General features: G+C 42.2%; 1 protein-coding gene across 2 annotated transcripts in view; it reads right to left on the bottom strand.

Annotated features, from left to right (window-relative positions):
* SPAST (spastin) overlaps positions 1 to 19,733 on the bottom strand; it is a 68,955-nt gene that overhangs the window by 18,689 nt on the left and 30,533 nt on the right. For both annotated transcript variants that reach the window (XM_063443212.1, XM_063443211.1), the window contains 3 exons: positions 9,236 to 9,405; positions 8,202 to 8,341; positions 6,550 to 6,643 (listed from right to left, as the gene is read on the bottom strand). In XM_063443212.1, the coding sequence (XP_063299282.1) occupies positions 6,550 to 6,643; positions 8,202 to 8,341; positions 9,236 to 9,405 (404 nt within the window). The remainder of the gene's footprint in view (positions 1 to 6,549; positions 6,644 to 8,201; positions 8,342 to 9,235; positions 9,406 to 19,733) is intronic.

Here is a 19,733-nt window from a genome sequence, read left to right as displayed (position 1 = left end):
AATTAAAATATGCTAAGCGAACACATCTAAGCATCAAACACAATATTGCAGTCAGGCATAAAAGAGATACTAGACATGTGAATAAACAAAAAAAATCAAAAGAAAATATAAAGCAAACCAATAGAGTAACATACTAGTGTTAGACCACTATGAAGTGTAGTAGTTGGGCACTAGGTATCCATCAGATGGAACAAGTAGAGGTGCTCAAGAGGAGAGACACTTAAGCAGATCTAACTGCGGCAGAACAGTCACTGTGACAAAAGCAACAACTCAGGGGCTACACCCCAGACAGACAGACAGTCAGGTCAAGGAGCCCCAGGTTAGCAGCCTGTTTAACTGATGCCCGTTGTGTTCAGGCAGAGTCTAGGGAGCTAGAGATAATAGCTGGTGTCCCCCATTTTGTCACATGCATGGCTGCCCTCCAGATCCAGACTCTGAAAGCCAACTTCCCATCTCCTGACTGAGGCCTGCAAATCGGGCATTGCGGTCGGCTGTTTTGAGTAGGCCGAACAGGAGTTGCCTGTACAACGTTTGCCCGAGAGCGGTACAGAGGTCAGTGCCCATTGGGGAGGTCCGGGATAACACAGGGTGGGGCACACAGGGCCCTTGTTTCACATTGATGTGGCCAGACTAGGTCAGGGCCGAAGGATTGGCCACCTCCTCCGCCGAAGTCATCATGTCAAGAATTGCCTCTCATATAGAGGGAATTCCAGGAGTCTAACGGTGTAGATCAGGAGCCTTTAACAGGCTAAAAGCAGTAGTTTTATAGCGATTATGTGAGTTAAGAGCAGGAGCCGAAGCAACCAGCGTCTGCTCAACTCGATAGTCAGGCCCTGCGCTCCCAAGCCTCATTATAAAGTTTTTTGTAAGTGGACCTGCCTCTCCCCCCCCCTCCTCCAAATTTCCCCTGCTGCCTCTTGTCTCAAATCCCCATTGTATCCTTTAGATTGTACACGCACAGGCTATCTAGCTAAGCACTTTGTATAAAGAAGCGTCAACGGCCAGAGATCAGCTTACAGGCAGGGCTCTCTCTACCTCTTGTATTTGTCTGTGTATATTGTACATTTCTCCACTAATTGTATCTCAAATTACTAGAAATTCCCAATATTCGCCTAAAAAAATAAAATAAAAATAAAAACAACCGATTATTAATAAGTGTTATGAATTAGTTAGGAGACATTCGTCTGCAATATATGCAGAACTAGGACAGCTATGAGACTCTTGGGAGAAGATGGCTAAAGAAAAATATATTACTAAATAATGTGTTTTTTGTTATAAACTTTATACATTGCATATGGTCAAATATTGTAAATCTGTAAACAACTGTACAATCTTAGGTCTGATGTGATTTATTCTTTGATCTGGTATAATTGGTTATATATATATATATATATATATATATATATATATATATATATATATATATATATATATATATATATATATATATATATATATATATATATATACATATACATATACACACACACACACTAAGTGGGACAGGGACACTGCACCCATACCACTTCAATGATCTTAAGTGGTCTGGGTCCCTTTAATATGTTCTTGTCATGCACAGCAAAGCTAGTCTAAAATTAAAGACGGGTACAGTTTGATTAAATAAACCTTAAAAATACGGCCACGGGGGCGGGGCCTGACCATCATGGCGGAGAGACATGTTTTACACAAGCTCCTGCACAATCTTGGCGAAATGAGCAACAAAGGGCTCACACAAGCGACACAACCAGCAAATTTGGATGCCCACTGGCCATCCACACCAAGGGGCACACAGCGGGACGTCCTGCTACTTGATCGGAGCCAGATGGAACCATGTACGGCATTGCCTTCTGGTTGCCGGAATTGCCGTGCGTTCCACGGTGGAACGCGGAAGCGTTTTTAGTCTCAAGTGATAGGACGGCAAGCGTTCCACAGTGGAACGCGGAAATAGCCCTCCCTTACACAGACGGCCGGAACATGTCATCACGTCCGGCCAATCAACAACCGGCAAAAACGAAACCCGGAAGTATTCGCGGCAAAATTAAAGATCTTGGAGCCCTATATAAAGAAAGGACTATGTGAACGTTACAACATATCCCTGAAGAAGTCTAGAAGACGAAACGCGTTGGATACCAGCTAGAGACTTTGTATGTTTTTGGCTTTTCTTTTTATTGTTCATTTTACCACAGAGGGATTTCGTTTCTCCTGGGTACCACTTGTTTAGTGGAGACAAGCTGCTTTTACCTTTTATTGATGTAAGTGCATTTTGTACTAATAAATTCTCTTTTTACTACAATACTGCTATATATATATATATATATATCTTTTCCTTTGAGGATTGGATGTCTTTATATATGCTGCTATACCACATTGCATACCCATCCTGAAGGAGACGCCTTTTTGTATATATACCCTTTGGAAGGGAGACAGGCGCAGATCTCACAAGACTGAACCACCACTTTGAGGTATTCTGGAGGAAGCTGGAGGGCAGGCTACGTCTACCTGCCCCTCCCGGGCCCCCTGCTCCCTTACAGCGACCATCACCCATCGATCCCCACCAAGCGACTCGGCGATTGCACCGCCATACAGAATCCAAGACCACACGAGTGGGGCATCACCACAGAAATGCCTACCCCAGACGCCGCTGCTGCACGGCACGACGATCGGGCAAAGACCGACTCCAGGTTCACAACTCACCTGGGCCGAGGAGTCACAAACTACAGCACCATTCACAGGCTCTAAGGGACTTGTCCCGATTCATGGACTTAACTGGGGACCTTACCCAGGCCACGCATCACCGCCCTCGATATCAAGGGCATCACACTGGAGACGGAAAGCGGCAGGACCCCACATGGGGATGCAAGGTAAAATCACCCGACCCCAACAATACGCGTTAGCCCACAGCACCACACGGGAGCTCCAACACACTACCACCCACCTGAGTCTGCCAGGCAGTATGGATTACCTGCACCCCACCTCACCTCCACAGCGCAAAACCTGCCTCCCTGTGGCATTCCCCACCAACAACCCCAGCATCTCCCAAGCTTGCTTAGAGAACCTGCCATCCCAAGGAATCGGCTGAGTGGAACGAGGACCCGCAGACTGGCAGGTGATGATTGCCGGGGAAGACTGAGACCATACAGAACTGTACCCACCGAGCAGTGTCACTGCCCTTTTTCACTGTGGACTTGAGATATGTTTTCCCACTTAACCCCAGAGCAGCAATGAGTCATCATTAGCCCCACAATAGTGCTTTCCCAGCAAACATACCTTCATGCAACTACAGACCTCACACAGAGATATAGCGCCTCTCATCACGCTACTCACTCATATCGGATTGTTAACCTGAAACAAACTACAACACTAACATGCAACACATGCTATATTTCACCATGGAACTTAACTCACACCACACAGCTTGTACATGCATGCTTTCATAGATGTTTTAGCAAGCTTTCACATGTCTGGCGAGTCCACAGAGATACATATACTCCCTACTACGAAGACCACGCAAAGCATGCATTTTAATCTAGGTTGAGACAACACACAGACTGTCCACCGCTAGTGCGGCGCAACAAACACGATTGATATGTAAAAGTTAATCATGCCAAACACGCACCCTAACCAAGAACAACCACGTACACTACCCTAAGCCTGTTTACCACTCTAGTTTACGAAGACACACAGTAGGTACACTGACTGACTAGCGAGTTTTCTTGCATACTACCTTCACACTTTGACTAACACGCACCCTAAGAGAAAACCCTCACCACTTAAAGCCCGCATGTTACTACAAGTTTTGACAACACTTAATTTTCTTTTTTCAATTTTTAAACTGTTTAAATATCCTGTTTATTGTCATGGTACTTCCTAAAAATGTGCACGCTACTCCCAATGCTAAGTTGCGTATCGAGGCCTTATAGTTACCTGCCACCGTTCTGGCGAGGCACCCCAGATTGTTACATTCTTCATGCACTAACGAACTAAAAATTTATTATAAACGAAATGACCTTTGCTATTTGTACCTCATATACTATTTTTTGGCTAATAAGCATGATGCTATCGTAAAAGCACTTCAGTGCAGTACCTCCCAACCTTGCCTGTACCTAAACTATTAGCGTGCACCTTGCCGAATGTCATTATACCACCATGTACTTTTTTACTGCCACTGCCTAAACTGTATTAGACTTGATGTTATGCATGTCATCTAAAAATGTGCAGCCTGTTCCCTACAACAAAATGTAAAATTTGTGCTGAATATTGTATACCATGTTATGTTTACGATGTCTGTTCTGAGCTTACGACTATGCTATTGTGGCTGAGTGAGCCGACTGTTTTACCATGCACAACAAAAATAAAGAATTTAAAAAAAAAAAAAAAAACGGCCACAGTTGAGTTGAGATGGGCCCAACTCCAAAATGTAAAAATTAAATATGGGACCCTTGGTTGCTAAACCAACACTTGAATGCTATCTTGTCACACTACCTCAAAGACCCCTTCTCTTAATCTCCTCTCTTTTCTTTATTGTTTTTCTCTCTTCATTGGCTCACTACACTCATACTAATGACCCATGGGGTAGTGAGAATGTTTGTGCAAATCAAGGATATTTTGTACTAACATGGGACTTGGGATACAGGTGAACTCCACTAGCTGTGACATATGTGCACGTTAATATAGCGTCCTGGAACACCACGATCAGTTTGTCTTTTTATGACCGGTTATGTGTTTATAGAGGACTTTATAACTTCATACAGGGAGTGCAGAATTATTAGGCAAGTTGTATTTTTGAGGATTAATTTTATTATTGAACAACAACCATGTTCTCAATGAACCCAAAAAACTCATTAATATCAAAGCTGAATATTTTTGGAAGTAGTTTTTAGTTTGTTTTTAGTTATAGCTATTTTAGGAGGATATCTGTGTGTGCAGGTGAATATTACTGTGCATAATTAGGCAACTTAACAAAAAACAAATATATACCCATTTCAATTATTTATTTTTACCAGTGAAACCAATATAACATCTCAACATTCACAAATATAAATTTCTGACATTCAAAAACATAACAAAAACAAATCAGTGACCAATATAGCCACCTTTCTTTGCAAGGACACTCAAAAGCCTGCCATCCATGGATTCTGTCAGTGTTTTGATCTGTTCACCATCAACATTGCGTGCAGAAGCAACCACAGCCTCCCAGACACTGTTCAGAGAGGTGTACTGTTTTCCCTCCTTGTAAATCTCACATTTGATGATGGACCACAGGTTCTCAATGGGGTTCAGATCAGGTGAACAAGGAGGCCATGTCATTAGATTTTCTTCTTTTATACCCTTTCTTGCCAGCCACGCTGTGGAGTACTTGGACGCGTGTGATGGAGCATTGTCCTGCATGAAAATCATGTTTTTCTTGAAGGATGCAGACTTCTTCCTGTACCACTGCTTGAAGAAGGTGTCTTCCAGAAACTGGCAGTAGGACTGGGAGTTGAGCTTGACTCCATCCTCAACCCGAAAAGGCCCCACAAGCTCATCTTTGATGATACCAGCCCAAACCAGTACTCAACCTCCACCTTGCTGGCGTCTGAGTCGGACTGGAGCTCTCTGCCGTTTACCAATCCATCCATCTGGCCCATCAAGACTCACTCTCATTTCATCAGTCCATAAAACCTTAGAAAAATCAGTCTTGAGATTTCTTGGCCCAGTCTTGACGTTTCAGCTTGTGTGTCTTGTTCAGTGGTGGTCGTCTTTCAGCCTTTCTTACCTTGGCCATGTCTCTGAGTATTGCACACCTTGTGCTTTTGGGCACTCCAGTGATGTTGCAGCTCTGAAATATGGCCAAACTGGTAGCAAGTGGCATCTTGGCAGCTGCACGCTTGACTTTTCTCAGTTCATGGGCAGTTATTTTGCGCCTTGGTTTCTCCACACGCTTCTTGCGACCCTGTTGACTATTTTGAATGAAACGCTTGATTGTTCGATGATCACGCTTCAGAAGCTTTGCAATTTTAAGAGTGCTGCATCCCTCTGCAAGATATCTCACTATTTTTTACTTTTCTGAGCCGGTCAAGTCCTTCTTTTGACCCATTTTGCCAAAGGAAAGGAAGTTGCCTAATAATTATGCACACCTGATATAGGGTGTTGATGTCATTAGACCACACCCCTTCTCATTACAGAGATGCACATCACCTAATATGCTTAATTGGTAGTAGGCTTTCGAGCCTATACAGCTTGGAGTAAGACAACATGCATAAAGAGGATGATGTGGTCAAAATACTCATTTGCCTAATAATTCTGCACTCCCTGTAATATTGTAACATTTTTGGCTGCTTAATATTCCATCCTTAAGAATATTAAATAATATATATCTAGATCTTTTTTTATTTAAGTGACAGGGAAAAGCAGTGTAGTACGAATATTCAAAGAGGGCCAATTGTTACAGAAAAGGGGTGGCAACAGAACATCGGTGTAAAAACATCCAACACCCCCACCACAGCGAGGGCAGCAGGTAAGCAATGCTATATACAGCTCTTAAAGAAACATAAGATAAAAACGGTTTACCTCTGGCCTTAAAGAAGGGAGAATAACAATCTCCTGCAGGGCCTGCTTAGCTAGCTCTTGTCCTGCAATGTCAGCAAATTTAACAGCTGGACCACTGGAAAAAAAAATGTAGATGCAAAAATGGTTTAAATCCTTGGAGTATAATAAAGAAAATATTTAAATGGTTTAGAACCAACAATAACAGAGCTAGCCATGCATGTGAAAGAAATTCCATCTGCACAAAAATAGTTTTTACCACTGCATGGTTAAACACACAACTGTTTAAATTAGACAGCATTTGCAGAACAGAAACCTTTACACTTGGCAACAATGCAGGGGTAAAATGTATAAAGGTAAAGTAAAATACATCCATCAAAGCACACAAATAAATAAATGGAAGATAATATCACTGAAAACATTTTTTGCCAGTCAGTAATTTCACATGCAAACTTATGGAAGTGCTGAGCATGTGAGCATTCAAGTCATATGAAGATCAAGCAATTACATGTGTGCACTAGAGGACAATCCTGAGTGCTCACAGGTTAAAAACATAGCTGGCCAGCAGCCAGATTTGTCTTGAGCAAAAAAACGTCAAGACACTTTATAAATTATTACTTCTAAATCCAAGCCAAAGTAGTGTGTGAAAAAGCGATCAGAAGCTTCGACTTGGAACCCTGGCCAACAGTCAAGCTCTTCGGTTACAGAGCTTTCAAGTTGGAAAGTCAAAATAGATCCATGGAAACACCTAGCACATGGGAAAATTGAGTTCATCAGAGGAGACTGCTTCATACAGCTAATCACACCACAGCGAGCAAACAACAGGCATATCAGAAAGTCAATTTTGGGAAGAAAAAAGGTCGGACACAGCTTGAAGGATATAGGTGTGGCATGCATACAGAGTTTCTCACTATAGGTTTCTTAAAGGAATAACTGTGCAATTACGGTTTGGGCTCAACATTCCTCTGGAGGAGAAGTGAAAGGAAGAAGTGAAAGGAAGAAGTGAAAGGAAGAAGTGAAAGGAAGAAGTGAAAGGAAGAAGTGAAAGGAAGAAGTGAAAGGAAGAAGTGAAAGGAAGAAGTGAAAGGAAGAAGTGAAAGGAAGAAGTGAAAGGAAGAAGTGAAAGGAAGAAGTGAAAGGAAGAAGTGAAAGGAAGAAGTGAAAGGAAGAAGTGAAAGGAAGAAGTGAAAGGAAGAAGTGAAAGGAAGAAGTACCACGATATAGTAGCCCACAAAGGGCTCTAAAGGTTCTCTAGTGCTAATCCAGGTCTATCGTTCCTGCTCTTACTTCGACAAAGTACTCAGAGTAGAACAGGGATAGGCAGCATTTGCAATTCCAGATGTAAACTGCATCTGTAATGCTGTAGTGACCGCATTAGGGGAGATGGAGCACACATCTGAAATGCCAGATGCTACCTACACCTAAGGGAAAAAATCCCTTGAGTGAAGACCTGGATCAAAGTAAAAAAAATAAAAAATCTAGCTTTAAAGCTCAACAAAGCCATAACTAAGCAAATTCCAGGGGAAGGTGCAAGAAGTTGGTTTCTATGAGACTTCCTTTATTTGGCCCTACCTCTCCAGTTAGGAGATACAATATCCCATAGGTAACGGGATCTCATGGACTGATCACATTAAGGCATGCAACATGCACAAAGAGTTGAGTGATTAAAATCATACCCGTCAACAATTTCATTGAGAATCATATTTGCAAGGCTGCTATCTACGTTTCTTAAATTCTTAATGTCCTTTTTCTTAACTGCTGTAGTTGGTGTTGTTGCTCTGCCATGTGGTCTTGTGCTTGGTTTTCCTCCTGTCCCCTTTAAAGAAGAAAAATGAGAAACTGGTTGGTATTACTTACATTAACACATTTCATGTAAAATATGAGATCTAGTAGTATGCAAATACACAAGCCTCCTGAGTGGTTCCCCTTAATTATATATTGTTTTGCATATTCTCAGGATGCAGTCAGTTGTCTTGGGTTGTTTTATCACCCATTTTCAGAATTCCTACTTGGAATGCCATTTTAGATAAAAAAAAACAACCGGACATCATAATTTTTCAAGGTAATATTAACGGACTAGAATATCTGTAGTAGGCAATTATAATATATCAGTCTCTGTTCCTGAGCACTTTCGTTGTGAAACCTTTAAGAAAAAGAAAACAAAACCTCTCTGAGATGCAGGTGTGTTTTCGAGCAATCTCAACGGTTGCCAACTATCAAACTTAAAGGAACACTATAGTCACCTAAATTACTTTAGCTAGATAAAGCAGTTTTAGTGTATAGATCATTCCCCTGCAATGTCACAGCTCAATTCACTGTCATTTAGGAGTTAAATCACTTTGTTTCTGTTTATGCAGCCCTAGCCACACCTCTCCTCTGGCTATGATTAAACTGGTTTCACTTTCAAACAGATGTAATTTACCTTAAATAATTGTATCTCGATCTCTAAATTGAACTTTAATCACACACAGGGGGCTCTTGCAGGGTCTAGCACGCTATTAACATAGCAGGGGATAAGAAAATCTAACTTAAACAAATGGTTCATAAACAAAGGGATTTAACTCCTAAATGGCAGAGGATTGAGCAGTGAGGCTGCAGGGGCATGTTCTATACACCAAAACTGCTTCATTAAGCTAAAGTTGTTCAGGTGACTATAGTGTCCCTTTAATACGGAGGTTTCAGGAATAAAAAAAAATCACCTCTTCCATACCCTGTTAGGAGATGTACGAGTTCCTGCTAATCTGGCAGAAGATGGCGTGTCCGTACTACTCCTATGTGTATTTGAAATTCCTGTTGATGTGCTTTTGGGTAGTATCCTTCCACGAGAGGCAGTACTCGTAAGGGCTGGTGGTACTGTCTTTTTTGAGATGGCCCCCTTTTCTGAGGACAGGAAAACAAATAAATGCATCAATGTTAGAGCAATAGCAGCATAAGAAGACTTCATACTTGAGAGATGGCAGCACATTAACAATGTTCTGTATAATTGCAATTTGTCATTTTGGCTGAAAAAAAAAGGAGAAAAAAAGAGAGAAAAAGAGAGAGAGAGAGAAAAAGAGAGAGGGAGAAAGAGAAAGAGGGAGAAAGAGAGAGAGAGAGAGAGAGAGAGAGAGAGAGAGAGAGAGGGAGAAAGAGAGAGAGAGAGAGAGAGAGAAAGAGAGAGAGAGAAAGAGAGAGAGAGAGAGAAAGAGAGAGAGAGAGAGAAAGAAAGAGAAAAAGAGAGAGAGAAAAAGAGAGAGAAAAAGGAGAGAAAAAGAGAGAGAGATAGAAACATAAGACATTATCTGCCGAGAAACAATAGAAATGTGCTCTGAGAATTATCCTCACACTTTTCAAGATGCATCTATTTTAAACCCCAAATGATCTACAGTATATAATGACAAAGTATATGCATCATGGATATGATCTACCGCCTTCAATACAAATCCAAGTGTTAAATGACCTGCAAACATATATTGGTCTTATTTATAATGCCAGGATTCAGTGAATAGCCCCCCTTTTGCAACTTTATCCAGATTTATATTCAATTTTGTAAGTTATACAGAAAGGTATTGAATTAAAAGATAATACAGGTTGTGCACAATATAAAATGGGAGTTTTGTACTCACAGGGCATTAATTTGAGACTGCAATAATGATGAAGATGTAAAATGAATGAATAGTAGGAAGAGAGTTAAAGGTATATTCCAAAGCAAGTTCAGAACTAGCATTGGATCTAGAGGAGTATTGATTGTTGTTGAAACTAGAGGAGCAAAAATGTTAGAGAAGTTGTCCATGCCTATACTTAGGCAGGCAAACTAAATTCTACTGCATATTACATTCAAAGCTGGAGGCACAGCTAGATTGAGTCTACTATAATTTTGGTAGTCTTAGTGGACGCATACTTTTTTCTGTAAACGAAATGCAACTTTTGCTTATTACCTACTCTAAAAATTGATAGTAAAAAGCCCAGTTCCGAAATACCCCATACTATGATACTTGCTACAAAATGTAAATAAGACACTACACTGGGGGCATAAATGTTCTTATGATGTTCTTTGAGTTACCAGGTACTACTGCAAAACGAGATTCAGGTAAATACCAGTCTTCAAAATGATCTAGAGAACCAAAAAGGTAGAAAAAATACTTGCAGGGAATACATAAAGGAATATAATCCCCATGTAGTAACTGGATCCAGAGGACAGTGGTAGCTGTCTGAGTGAAAAAAAAAGGAAGAAATTAAAAAAACTGACTTGTGCAAAGTCTGATCATATACTGCAACTGATTACCCATTTTTCCATAAGCCTGCCACAACATAAATGTACACCTATTTTGAGGAGATCCTATTTTAACGCCCTAATGCCTGCATGTTTAGGATTATAGATACACACACACACATATAGAAAAAGGTTAATAAGAGCAGGCATTAGGTTGTTAAAGCAAGGCCATGCCAAAAATGGAGTACATTGGCATCATGGCAGGCATATGCAATGTGTGATCAAGTAACAGAATACGAGAACTCTGAGAACAGACAAAAGCTTAGAGAAACTCAATACCTTGCTCTTCGGTAAATCCCCGCTTAAGTATCAAATTAGTTTTGAGTGGTGAGCTTGACCGCCATGTGGAGAAGTCGCATCCACCCGGTGCTCTGATCAAGTGGCCGACTTTAAGCCTTATTTGATGCCACACAGCCGAGCTAAACGGGTACCTCACTTACGCAACCCACAGAGCCCTCAGCGGGATCAGGGCTGGGGCATCATGGACTCTCCGGGCGCACTTGCAGAGGCAGGTCTGCCTTGCGGACTAGCAATCGATGCAGGGTGGGAGACGTGGCCGGTCTCCCAACCCCCAAGTCCTGTAGGGCATCGCAAATCCTTCCCCCACCTCCCACCATTGGACCAGCGGGCGTCATCCTGGGTCCACCATGGCATCGCTACAAGCCTAGACCTACGTACACAAACCCTGCTGGATGGACACAGGCGGGAGGAAGCAGTGAAACTCAACTAAGATGGCGGCCGTCGGCACCACGACGACTCCTACAAGCAACACTGACCCTATACTTCACGGTGGCAGGCTGCCAACACTTCTAGATCAGCTATGTGCAGCACCTGAGCGGCGGGAGCTGGAGAGGTCAATGGCAATACCACCACAGTGGCTAACCCCTACCCAATGGCGACTGTGGAGTGGAGAGCACCCCGTGACCTCTGGTTATGGGTACCACACACTTACTCGAGTCCAAAGAGCCGGCTAACAAAACGCAGCGGTTGCCACAAGACTATGCAACACCCTGCTCAGGCCCTGTCTCGGCCTCAACCCGGGACTGAATAATCCAGCCACAAGAGATGGAGTGGGGTGAAAGTCATGTACAGATCCTGACACTGAACTTATTCTGAAGAGTACTTCTTGCTTACTATTTTGTTGCAGCCTCTCTGCCAAGCACCCCCTGTGTTCTCACCACTAAGGGTTACTTGCTGTGTAGCAGATCTTAAAAATGCTGTGGTTTTACATAAACCTTGCACTCCCGTTTTGAATAAGTTATCCCACTAAGGCTGTCAAAATATATACACTAGCTCAGATTCCTCACCACAGGGTTAAGCTTCCTACCACATAAGTCCAAACCAGTTTTACATCCCTGATGGTACATACCCTACAGTTTCTATGAGCTTGTCTGTGAGCAATCTTTACATCAGCCTGTATTATTCTCTTTTAATGTTCTCATACACAAAGTGCAGCTTCTTTGTTCTCATCTACTATTAATACTACAAAAATGTGCAGGAAAATTCTATGCCATGCGATTGTTCTACTATGAATATTGAAATGCTTGCATCTGCTGTCGTGGCAAAGCAGGAATGTCTGTATATGCTAAACACAATAAAAATAAAGAATATTAAAAAAAAAAAATAGTTTTTAATGAACCTATGCCACTGCACATCAGACTGATCTAGCCCAAAATGCCAGTCTAGAACCAAAATGCTGGCAAGTTCTCTCTGCACAAGAGATACAGAAACCCCAGACGATATACTGTAACTAAACCCCCATCATTTTTGCCCAAGTGAGGTGTTCTTAAACTGGTTTTCCTGGGTGTACTCTTTTTGATATAAAGTAAAGATCTAGATAGAGAAAGACAGCTAGATATATTAAAAATCCTAGTCAAAATATGTAAAATTAAATCTAGATTATAAGTACATTCTGACTGCATTGAGTTTAAATGAGCCTCGGCCGAAGATTATATAAATGTTGCCTTACAGAATATTTTTAAATTCCATATAGAATAAGCACCGAAATAGACCAGTAGCCTACAATCCTATATCTGAGGAAGGAGTGCCCCTCAGCACTGGAAGTCAAAACATAAAAAGTTCTAAGATACTAGGATTCTTCAGACAGTCAGTCAAAAAGGAAAATACATGGCTTGCAATATAGGCTCTAAAATATAGGCACAACCCCCCCCCCCCAAAAAAAAAACCAAAACCCCCTCCCCTCAAGAACTAAACCGCAACTGGCACCCAGCAGAATAACTTATAAACGTGCCACGGTTTTGCATCTGCCTAGCAAGCATACAACAGGTTGGGAGATTGACCAGTTAGTTTATCACCTGCAACAAGCACCATTGCTGAATTTCAAGATATAACATGTTTCCAAGACACATACCACTATGCTCTTGGGCAGGACATATAAATAAAAAAAAAAAATGAAAACATGCCTTGTAGAATACAGAATGTATAATCAGCCAATAAAAAATAAAGTTTATTTTTTTCCATGTCCGAGAAAACTGGAAATGGAAACCATAGCAGTCACCCGTTGGCTGGTTTACAGATTTTGGATCTGCCAGCCACAGGGAAAAAACAAAGTTAGATCAGAATCCTAGGTTTACAATAAAGAAAAAAAAACAAACAATACATTGTTCCAAAGACAACTACTCTATTGAGGCAATCATATGAATACAATCCCAGTACAACAATTACCCTAGAGATCAGAGTCACAAGAAAGAGCAAAAACAGTCACCTACAGTCACAAGGAAAGTACACCCTCTTTGAATTCTTTGGTTATACATACCAGGACATACTCTGTTCCTTAGCAGGCCATTCTTAAACCTCAGATTAACAACACATTACATATTACACCATGTAATTATTTTTTTAGCAAAATGGTGGCTCTACAAGCTATTGAATCATAAAGTGTACTTCGGGTTTCCACACATTGCTTCTCCATTATAGCTTTGTGTTTAGCCCATTAACCCCTTCAGGACGGAGTCAATAGTACACGTTCTGATCAAAACAAAAACTGGAATTTGCGCTATATGTCTGTTCACCCGTAGTTCCCCTCTTTCATATTAAATGCACCCACACTTATTATATATCATTTTGTTCAGGAGAAACAGGGCTTTCATTTCATATAAAATATTTGTATATGAAACAATTTATTATGAATAAAATTAAAAAAACTGAGACATTTTAATTTTGTTTTTTAAATTTGTAGTTCCGCCTCACATTTTAGCTGTAAATGTCATAATACTGTTAGGTTTTACTGGAACAAAATGTACATATTTGTAATCAGCGATGTCTCACGAATACAACAGTACCCCCCATTAACAGGTTTTATGGTGTTTTGGAAAGTTACAGGGTCAAATATAGAACGTTCCATTTTCAAATTGAAATTTGCCAGATTAGTAAAGTTACCTTTGAGACGGTGTGGTAGCCCAGGAATAAGAATTACCCCCATAATGGTATACCATTTGAAAAAGTAGACAACCCAAGGTATTGAACGTGGGGTATGTTTAGTCTTTTTTAGTAGCCACTTAGTCACAAACACTGGCCAAAGTTAGCGTTCATATTTGTTTTTGTGTGAAAAAAGCAAAAAACTAATATTTGGCCAGTGTTTGTGACTAAGTGGCTACTAAAAATGACTGGACATACCCCATTTGCAATACCTTGGGTTGTCTACTTTTGCAAATGATATGCCATCATGGGGGTAATTCTTATTCCTGGGCTACCATACGGTCTCAAAGGCAACATAACTAATCTGGCAAATTTCAATGTCAAAAAAATTAAATGCAAGCCTTATATGTGACTCTCTAACTTTCCAAAACACCATAAAACCTGTACATGGGGGATACTGTTATTCTCGGGAGATTTCACTAAACACAAATATTAGTGTTTTAAAACAGTAAAACATATTACAACAATAATATAGTCCATAAAAGTGCAGTTTGTTTGTAAAAAATGCAAAAAAACGTCACTTTTACTTAAAATATCATCGTTGTAATACAATTTACCAGTTTTAAACACTAATATTTGAGTTCAGCGAAGTCTCCCGAGTAAAACAGTACCCCCTATATACAGGTTTTATGGTGTCTTGGAGAGTTACAGGGTCAAATATAGTGCTTGCGAATTAAATTCTCTGCACTTTCTCCCTGTGTTGTCAGGCATGTCAATCAAATTTTAATTAATCAAATGACATAATTATGTTAAAAAATTACTTAAATATACACGTAGAATTTTAATCTATATGCATTTATAGGTATATAAATTCTACGTGTATACTAATGTAATCTTTTATGTAATTATATGTATTTATCTCTATATATATATTTGCGGTTATTTGTATTTTATATATAGAATGTCATTCTAAGTGTATTCTGTTTCCAATATATATATATTAATAACAAAATACAGTTAGAATGAAATTACATATGAATATATAATTTATTTTATATTTTGTTTCAATATTTTATTTATTTATTTAATTATTTTATTTATTTATGTTTGTAATTATACGTATATATATATATATATATATATATATATATATATATATATATATATATATATAATATATATATGTAGATCTATTATATATAATATATACATATTATATATATGTAACGTCATTCTAAGTGTATTTTAATACTAATATAAATATTAAAATACATTACGTATGACGTTACATATATATAATATACATACATACATACATACATAAATATATACCGTATTTATCGGCGTATAACACGCACCTCATTTTTAGAAAGAAATTCCAGGAAATTTCCCCCCTCATCCCATAGTATTCTCCCCCCCCCCTCCCCTCCCATAGTATTCTCCCCCCCCCCCTCCCCTCCCATAGTATTCTCCCCCCCCTCCCCTCCCATAGTATTCCCCCCCCTCCCCTCCCATAGTATTCCCCCCCTCCCCTCCCATAGTATTCTCCCCCCCCTCCCCTCCCATAGTATTCTCCCCCCCCCTCCCCTCCCATAGTATTCTCCCCCCCCCTCCCCTCCCATAGTATTCTCCCCCCCCCCTCCCCTCCCATAGTATTCTCCCCCCCCCCTCCCCTCCCATAGTATTCTCCCCCCCCCCCTCCCCTCCCATAGTATTCTCCCCCCCCCCCTCCCCTCCCATAGTATTCTCCCCCCCCCCCTCCCCTCCCATAGTATTCTCCCCCCCCCCCTCCCCTCCCATAGTATTCTCCCCCCCCCCCTCCCCTCCCATAGTATTCTCCCCCCCCCCCTCCCCTCCCATAGTATTCTCCCCCCCCCCCTCCCCTCCCATAGTATTCTCCCCCCCCCCCTCCCCTCCCATAGTATTCTCCCCCCCCCCCTCCCCTCCCATAGTATTCTCCCCCCCCCCTCCCCTCCCATAGTATTCTCCCCCCCCCTCCCCTCCCATAGTATTCTCCCCCCCCCTCCCCTCCCATAGTATTCTCCCCCCCCCTCCCCTCCCATAGTATTCTCCCCCCCCCTCCCCTCCCATAGTATTCTCCCCCCCCCTCCCCTCCCATAGTATTCTCCCCCCCCCTCCCCTCCCATAGTATTCTCCCCCCCCCTCCCCTCCCATAGTATTCTCCCCCCCCCTCCCCTCCCATAGTATTCTCCCCCCCCCTCCCCTCCCATAGTATTCTCCCCCCCCCCCTCCCCTCCCATAGTATTCTCCCCCCCCCCTCCCATAGTATTTCCCCCCCCCTCCCCTCCCATAGTGTACTTTCCTCCCCCTCCCCTCCCATAGTGTACTTTCCTCCCCCTCCCCTCCTATAGTGTACTTTCCTCCCCCTCCCCTCGTGTACTTTCCTCCCCCTCCCCTCCCATAGTGTACTTTCCTCCCCCTCCCCTCCCATAGTGTACTTTCCTCCCCCTCCCCTCCCATAGTGTACTTCCCCCCCTCCCCTCGTGTACTTCCCCCCCTCCCCTCCTGTACTTCCCCCCCTCCCCTCCCATAGTGTACTTCCCCCCCTCCCCTCCCATAGTGTACTTCCCCCCCTCCCATAGTGTACTTTCCTCCCCCCTCCCCTCCCATAGTGTACTTTCCTCCCCCTCCCCTCCCATAGTGTACTTTCCTCCCCCTCCCCTCCCATAGTGTACTTTCCTCCCCCTCCCCTCCCATAGTGTACTTTCCTCCCCCTCCCCTCCCATAGTGTACTTTCCTCCCCCTCCCCTCCCATAGTGTACTTTCCTCCCCCTCCCTCTCCTCCCATAGTGTACTTTCCTCCCCCTCCCTCTCCTCCCATAGTGTACTTTCCTCCCCCTCCCTCTCCTCCCATAGTGTACTTTCCTCCCCCTCCCTCTCCTCCCATAGTGTACTTTCCTCCCCCTCCCTCTCCTCCCATAGTGTACTTTCCTCCCCCTCCCTCTCCTCCCATAGTGTACTTTCCTCCCCCTCCCTCTCCTCCCATAGTGTACTTTCCTCCCCCTCCCTCTCCTCCCATAGTGTACTTTCCTCCCCCTCCCTCTCCTCCCATAGTGTACTTTCCTCCCCCTCCCTCTCCTCCCATAGTGTACTTTCCTCCCCCTCCCTCTCCTCCCATAGTGTACTTTCCTCCCCCTCCCCTCCCCTCTCCTCCCATAGTGTACTTTCCTCCCCTCCCATAATTACTTACCTGTCCTGAAGCGTGGGCCGGCTTCACAGCGCGCACCGCGGTACAGGAACTTTAATTTCATGTTCCGGTTTCCGGCGGGACTGAAAGGAAGTGTGCACACTATTGTGCACACTTCCTTTCAGTCCCGCCGGAAACCGGAACCTTAAATTAAAGTTCCTGTACCGCGGTGCGCGCTGTGAAGCCGGCCCACGCTTCAGGACAGGTAAGTAATTATGGGATATCGGCGTATAACACGCACCCACGATTTTTCCCCTATTTTCAGGGGAAAAAAGTGCGTGTTATACGCCGATAAATACGGTATATATGCATTTAATTTATTTTATAACATTTTAATATTTTTTTTTACACTACCTACCAGCAGGGGTCTGTCTAATATTTTAGACAGTCCCCCTGCTGGCAGATCCATAGCCAGCTATAGGGGGCCTCATTTGCCGGAGGGGGGCTGCCTGGGCTCTCAGACAGCCCCCCAGAAGAGGATCGCGGCGGAGGTGAGTAGCTCCTAGCTCCTGGGGCTGCAAGCAGTTACGGCGTTCTATGCCGCCGCAACGGCTTTAAAGCCCTTTAAAGCCGCGACGGTCTGTTCAACCATAATTCAACTCTCATATTGAGTACACCCACCCATATTATATGTCATTTTGTTCAGGAGAAAAAGGGGCTTTCATTTCATATGAACAAAATTAAAAGAAAATAAAAAAAGAGAAATTAAGACATTGAGTCTGTGTGTGTGCGTGCGCGCGCATCCACACACTTTATATTGCAACCCACATAATCTAAGTTAGTACATATGGCAAAATGTACTTACCTTTGTGCCATAAAATGTGTCAGGTTTGCCCTAAAATGCTAAATTCCTCAGAACTTATCCCCATTTTGAAATCTTAATTATAAACAATATACACATATGTGCTGTCACCAGATCAGCAGTCAGTTCAAATCTGCTGGTGATCGACGTTTCAGTCCATGTACAAGGCTTTCCTCAAGATCCAGAATTTCTTGATCCTGAGGAAAGTCCAGTACATGGACTGAAATGTTTGTCTCTTTTTAATGAATCTTCAAATATTCAATTGCCCCCTCTGCCGGCAGTCTCAGACTTTTTGTTTACCTTCTAATTCTGATTGCATTGGGTTTAAATAGAAACATTTTTCTAATGACAGTAAAAGCATTTTCCTCAAAACCTAGTGCAGTGAAAAAGCAGGACAGAGTAGGTTTTAAAGTGAAAACACTACAAAACACAATTCAGTGGTCAGTGAAACAATTTATTTCTACTGGAAAGTATTGTTCATTCTAAGAACAGAGCAACAATGCAAGTGGCACAACGGTTCAAAAGTTTAAAAAAAAAAAAGAATTACATAGAACTACAAGTAGCAATATATATATTGGAGTATTTAATAAGTTAGGAAATATGTTTAAAATACTATGTAAAATGAAAGTATTTTTAGGTTGGTGATTCAGGGAAATCTTATGCATCTAGTTAAAGGGACACTCCAGGCACCCAGACCACTTATGCCCATTGGAGTAGTCTGGGTGCCAACTCCCACCACCCATAACCCTGCAAGTGTAATTATTGCAGTTTTTTATAAACCGCAATAATTACCTTGAAGGATTAAGTCCTCCTCTAGTGGCTCCGGAATTGAATAATGCTTTCCCATGGGGAGGTCTAGTGCGCGCGGCCATTGCCACGCGGGGAGGAGCGTGAGCAGAGCCTGACCCAGCACCGAGGGACATAGGCGCTGGATTCAGGTAAGTCACTGAAGGGGTTTTAACCCCTTCAGCAACATGGGATGGGGGTGGAAGGGAGAGTGGCACTGCAGGGTCCTGCAGTGTCAGGAAAACTGATATGTTTTCCTGGCACTGGAGAGTCCCTTTAACATTTACATTAAAGGGGTCAACAAATCCATAGTTCTATGACTATAAAAAGGGGCACAGCAGAGATTATATCTCCCTAAATCATCTCTTCTCGAGTGCACCCCACGTATTATAAATAAGAAGCTTCCTCTTTAATAGTACAGACATGTTTAGATCACCTTGCTGCTGCATCTTAATTTACAGAGCTAGGGCATCATATACAGGGAGTGCAGAATTATTAGGCAAATGAGTATTTTGACCACATCATCCTCTTTATGCATGTTGTCTTACTCCAAGCTGTATAGGCTCGAAAGCCTACTACCAATTAAGCATATTAGGTGATGTGCATCTCTGTAATGAGAAGGGGTGTGGTCTAATGACATCAACACCCTATATCAGGTGTGCATAATTATTAGGCAACTTCCTTTCCTTTGGCAAAATGGGTCAAAAGAAGGACTTGACAGGCTCAGAAAAGTCAAAAATAGTGAGATATCTTGCAGAGGGATGCAGCACTCTTAAAATTGC

Source organism: Pelobates fuscus, chromosome 2, assembly GCF_036172605.1.
Source record: "Pelobates fuscus isolate aPelFus1 chromosome 2, aPelFus1.pri, whole genome shotgun sequence".
Lineage (NCBI taxonomy): Eukaryota > Metazoa > Chordata > Amphibia > Anura > Pelobatidae > Pelobates > Pelobates fuscus.
Note: the sequence above shows the minus strand (reverse complement) of the source record. Positions and strands in the feature narration are given on the sequence as shown.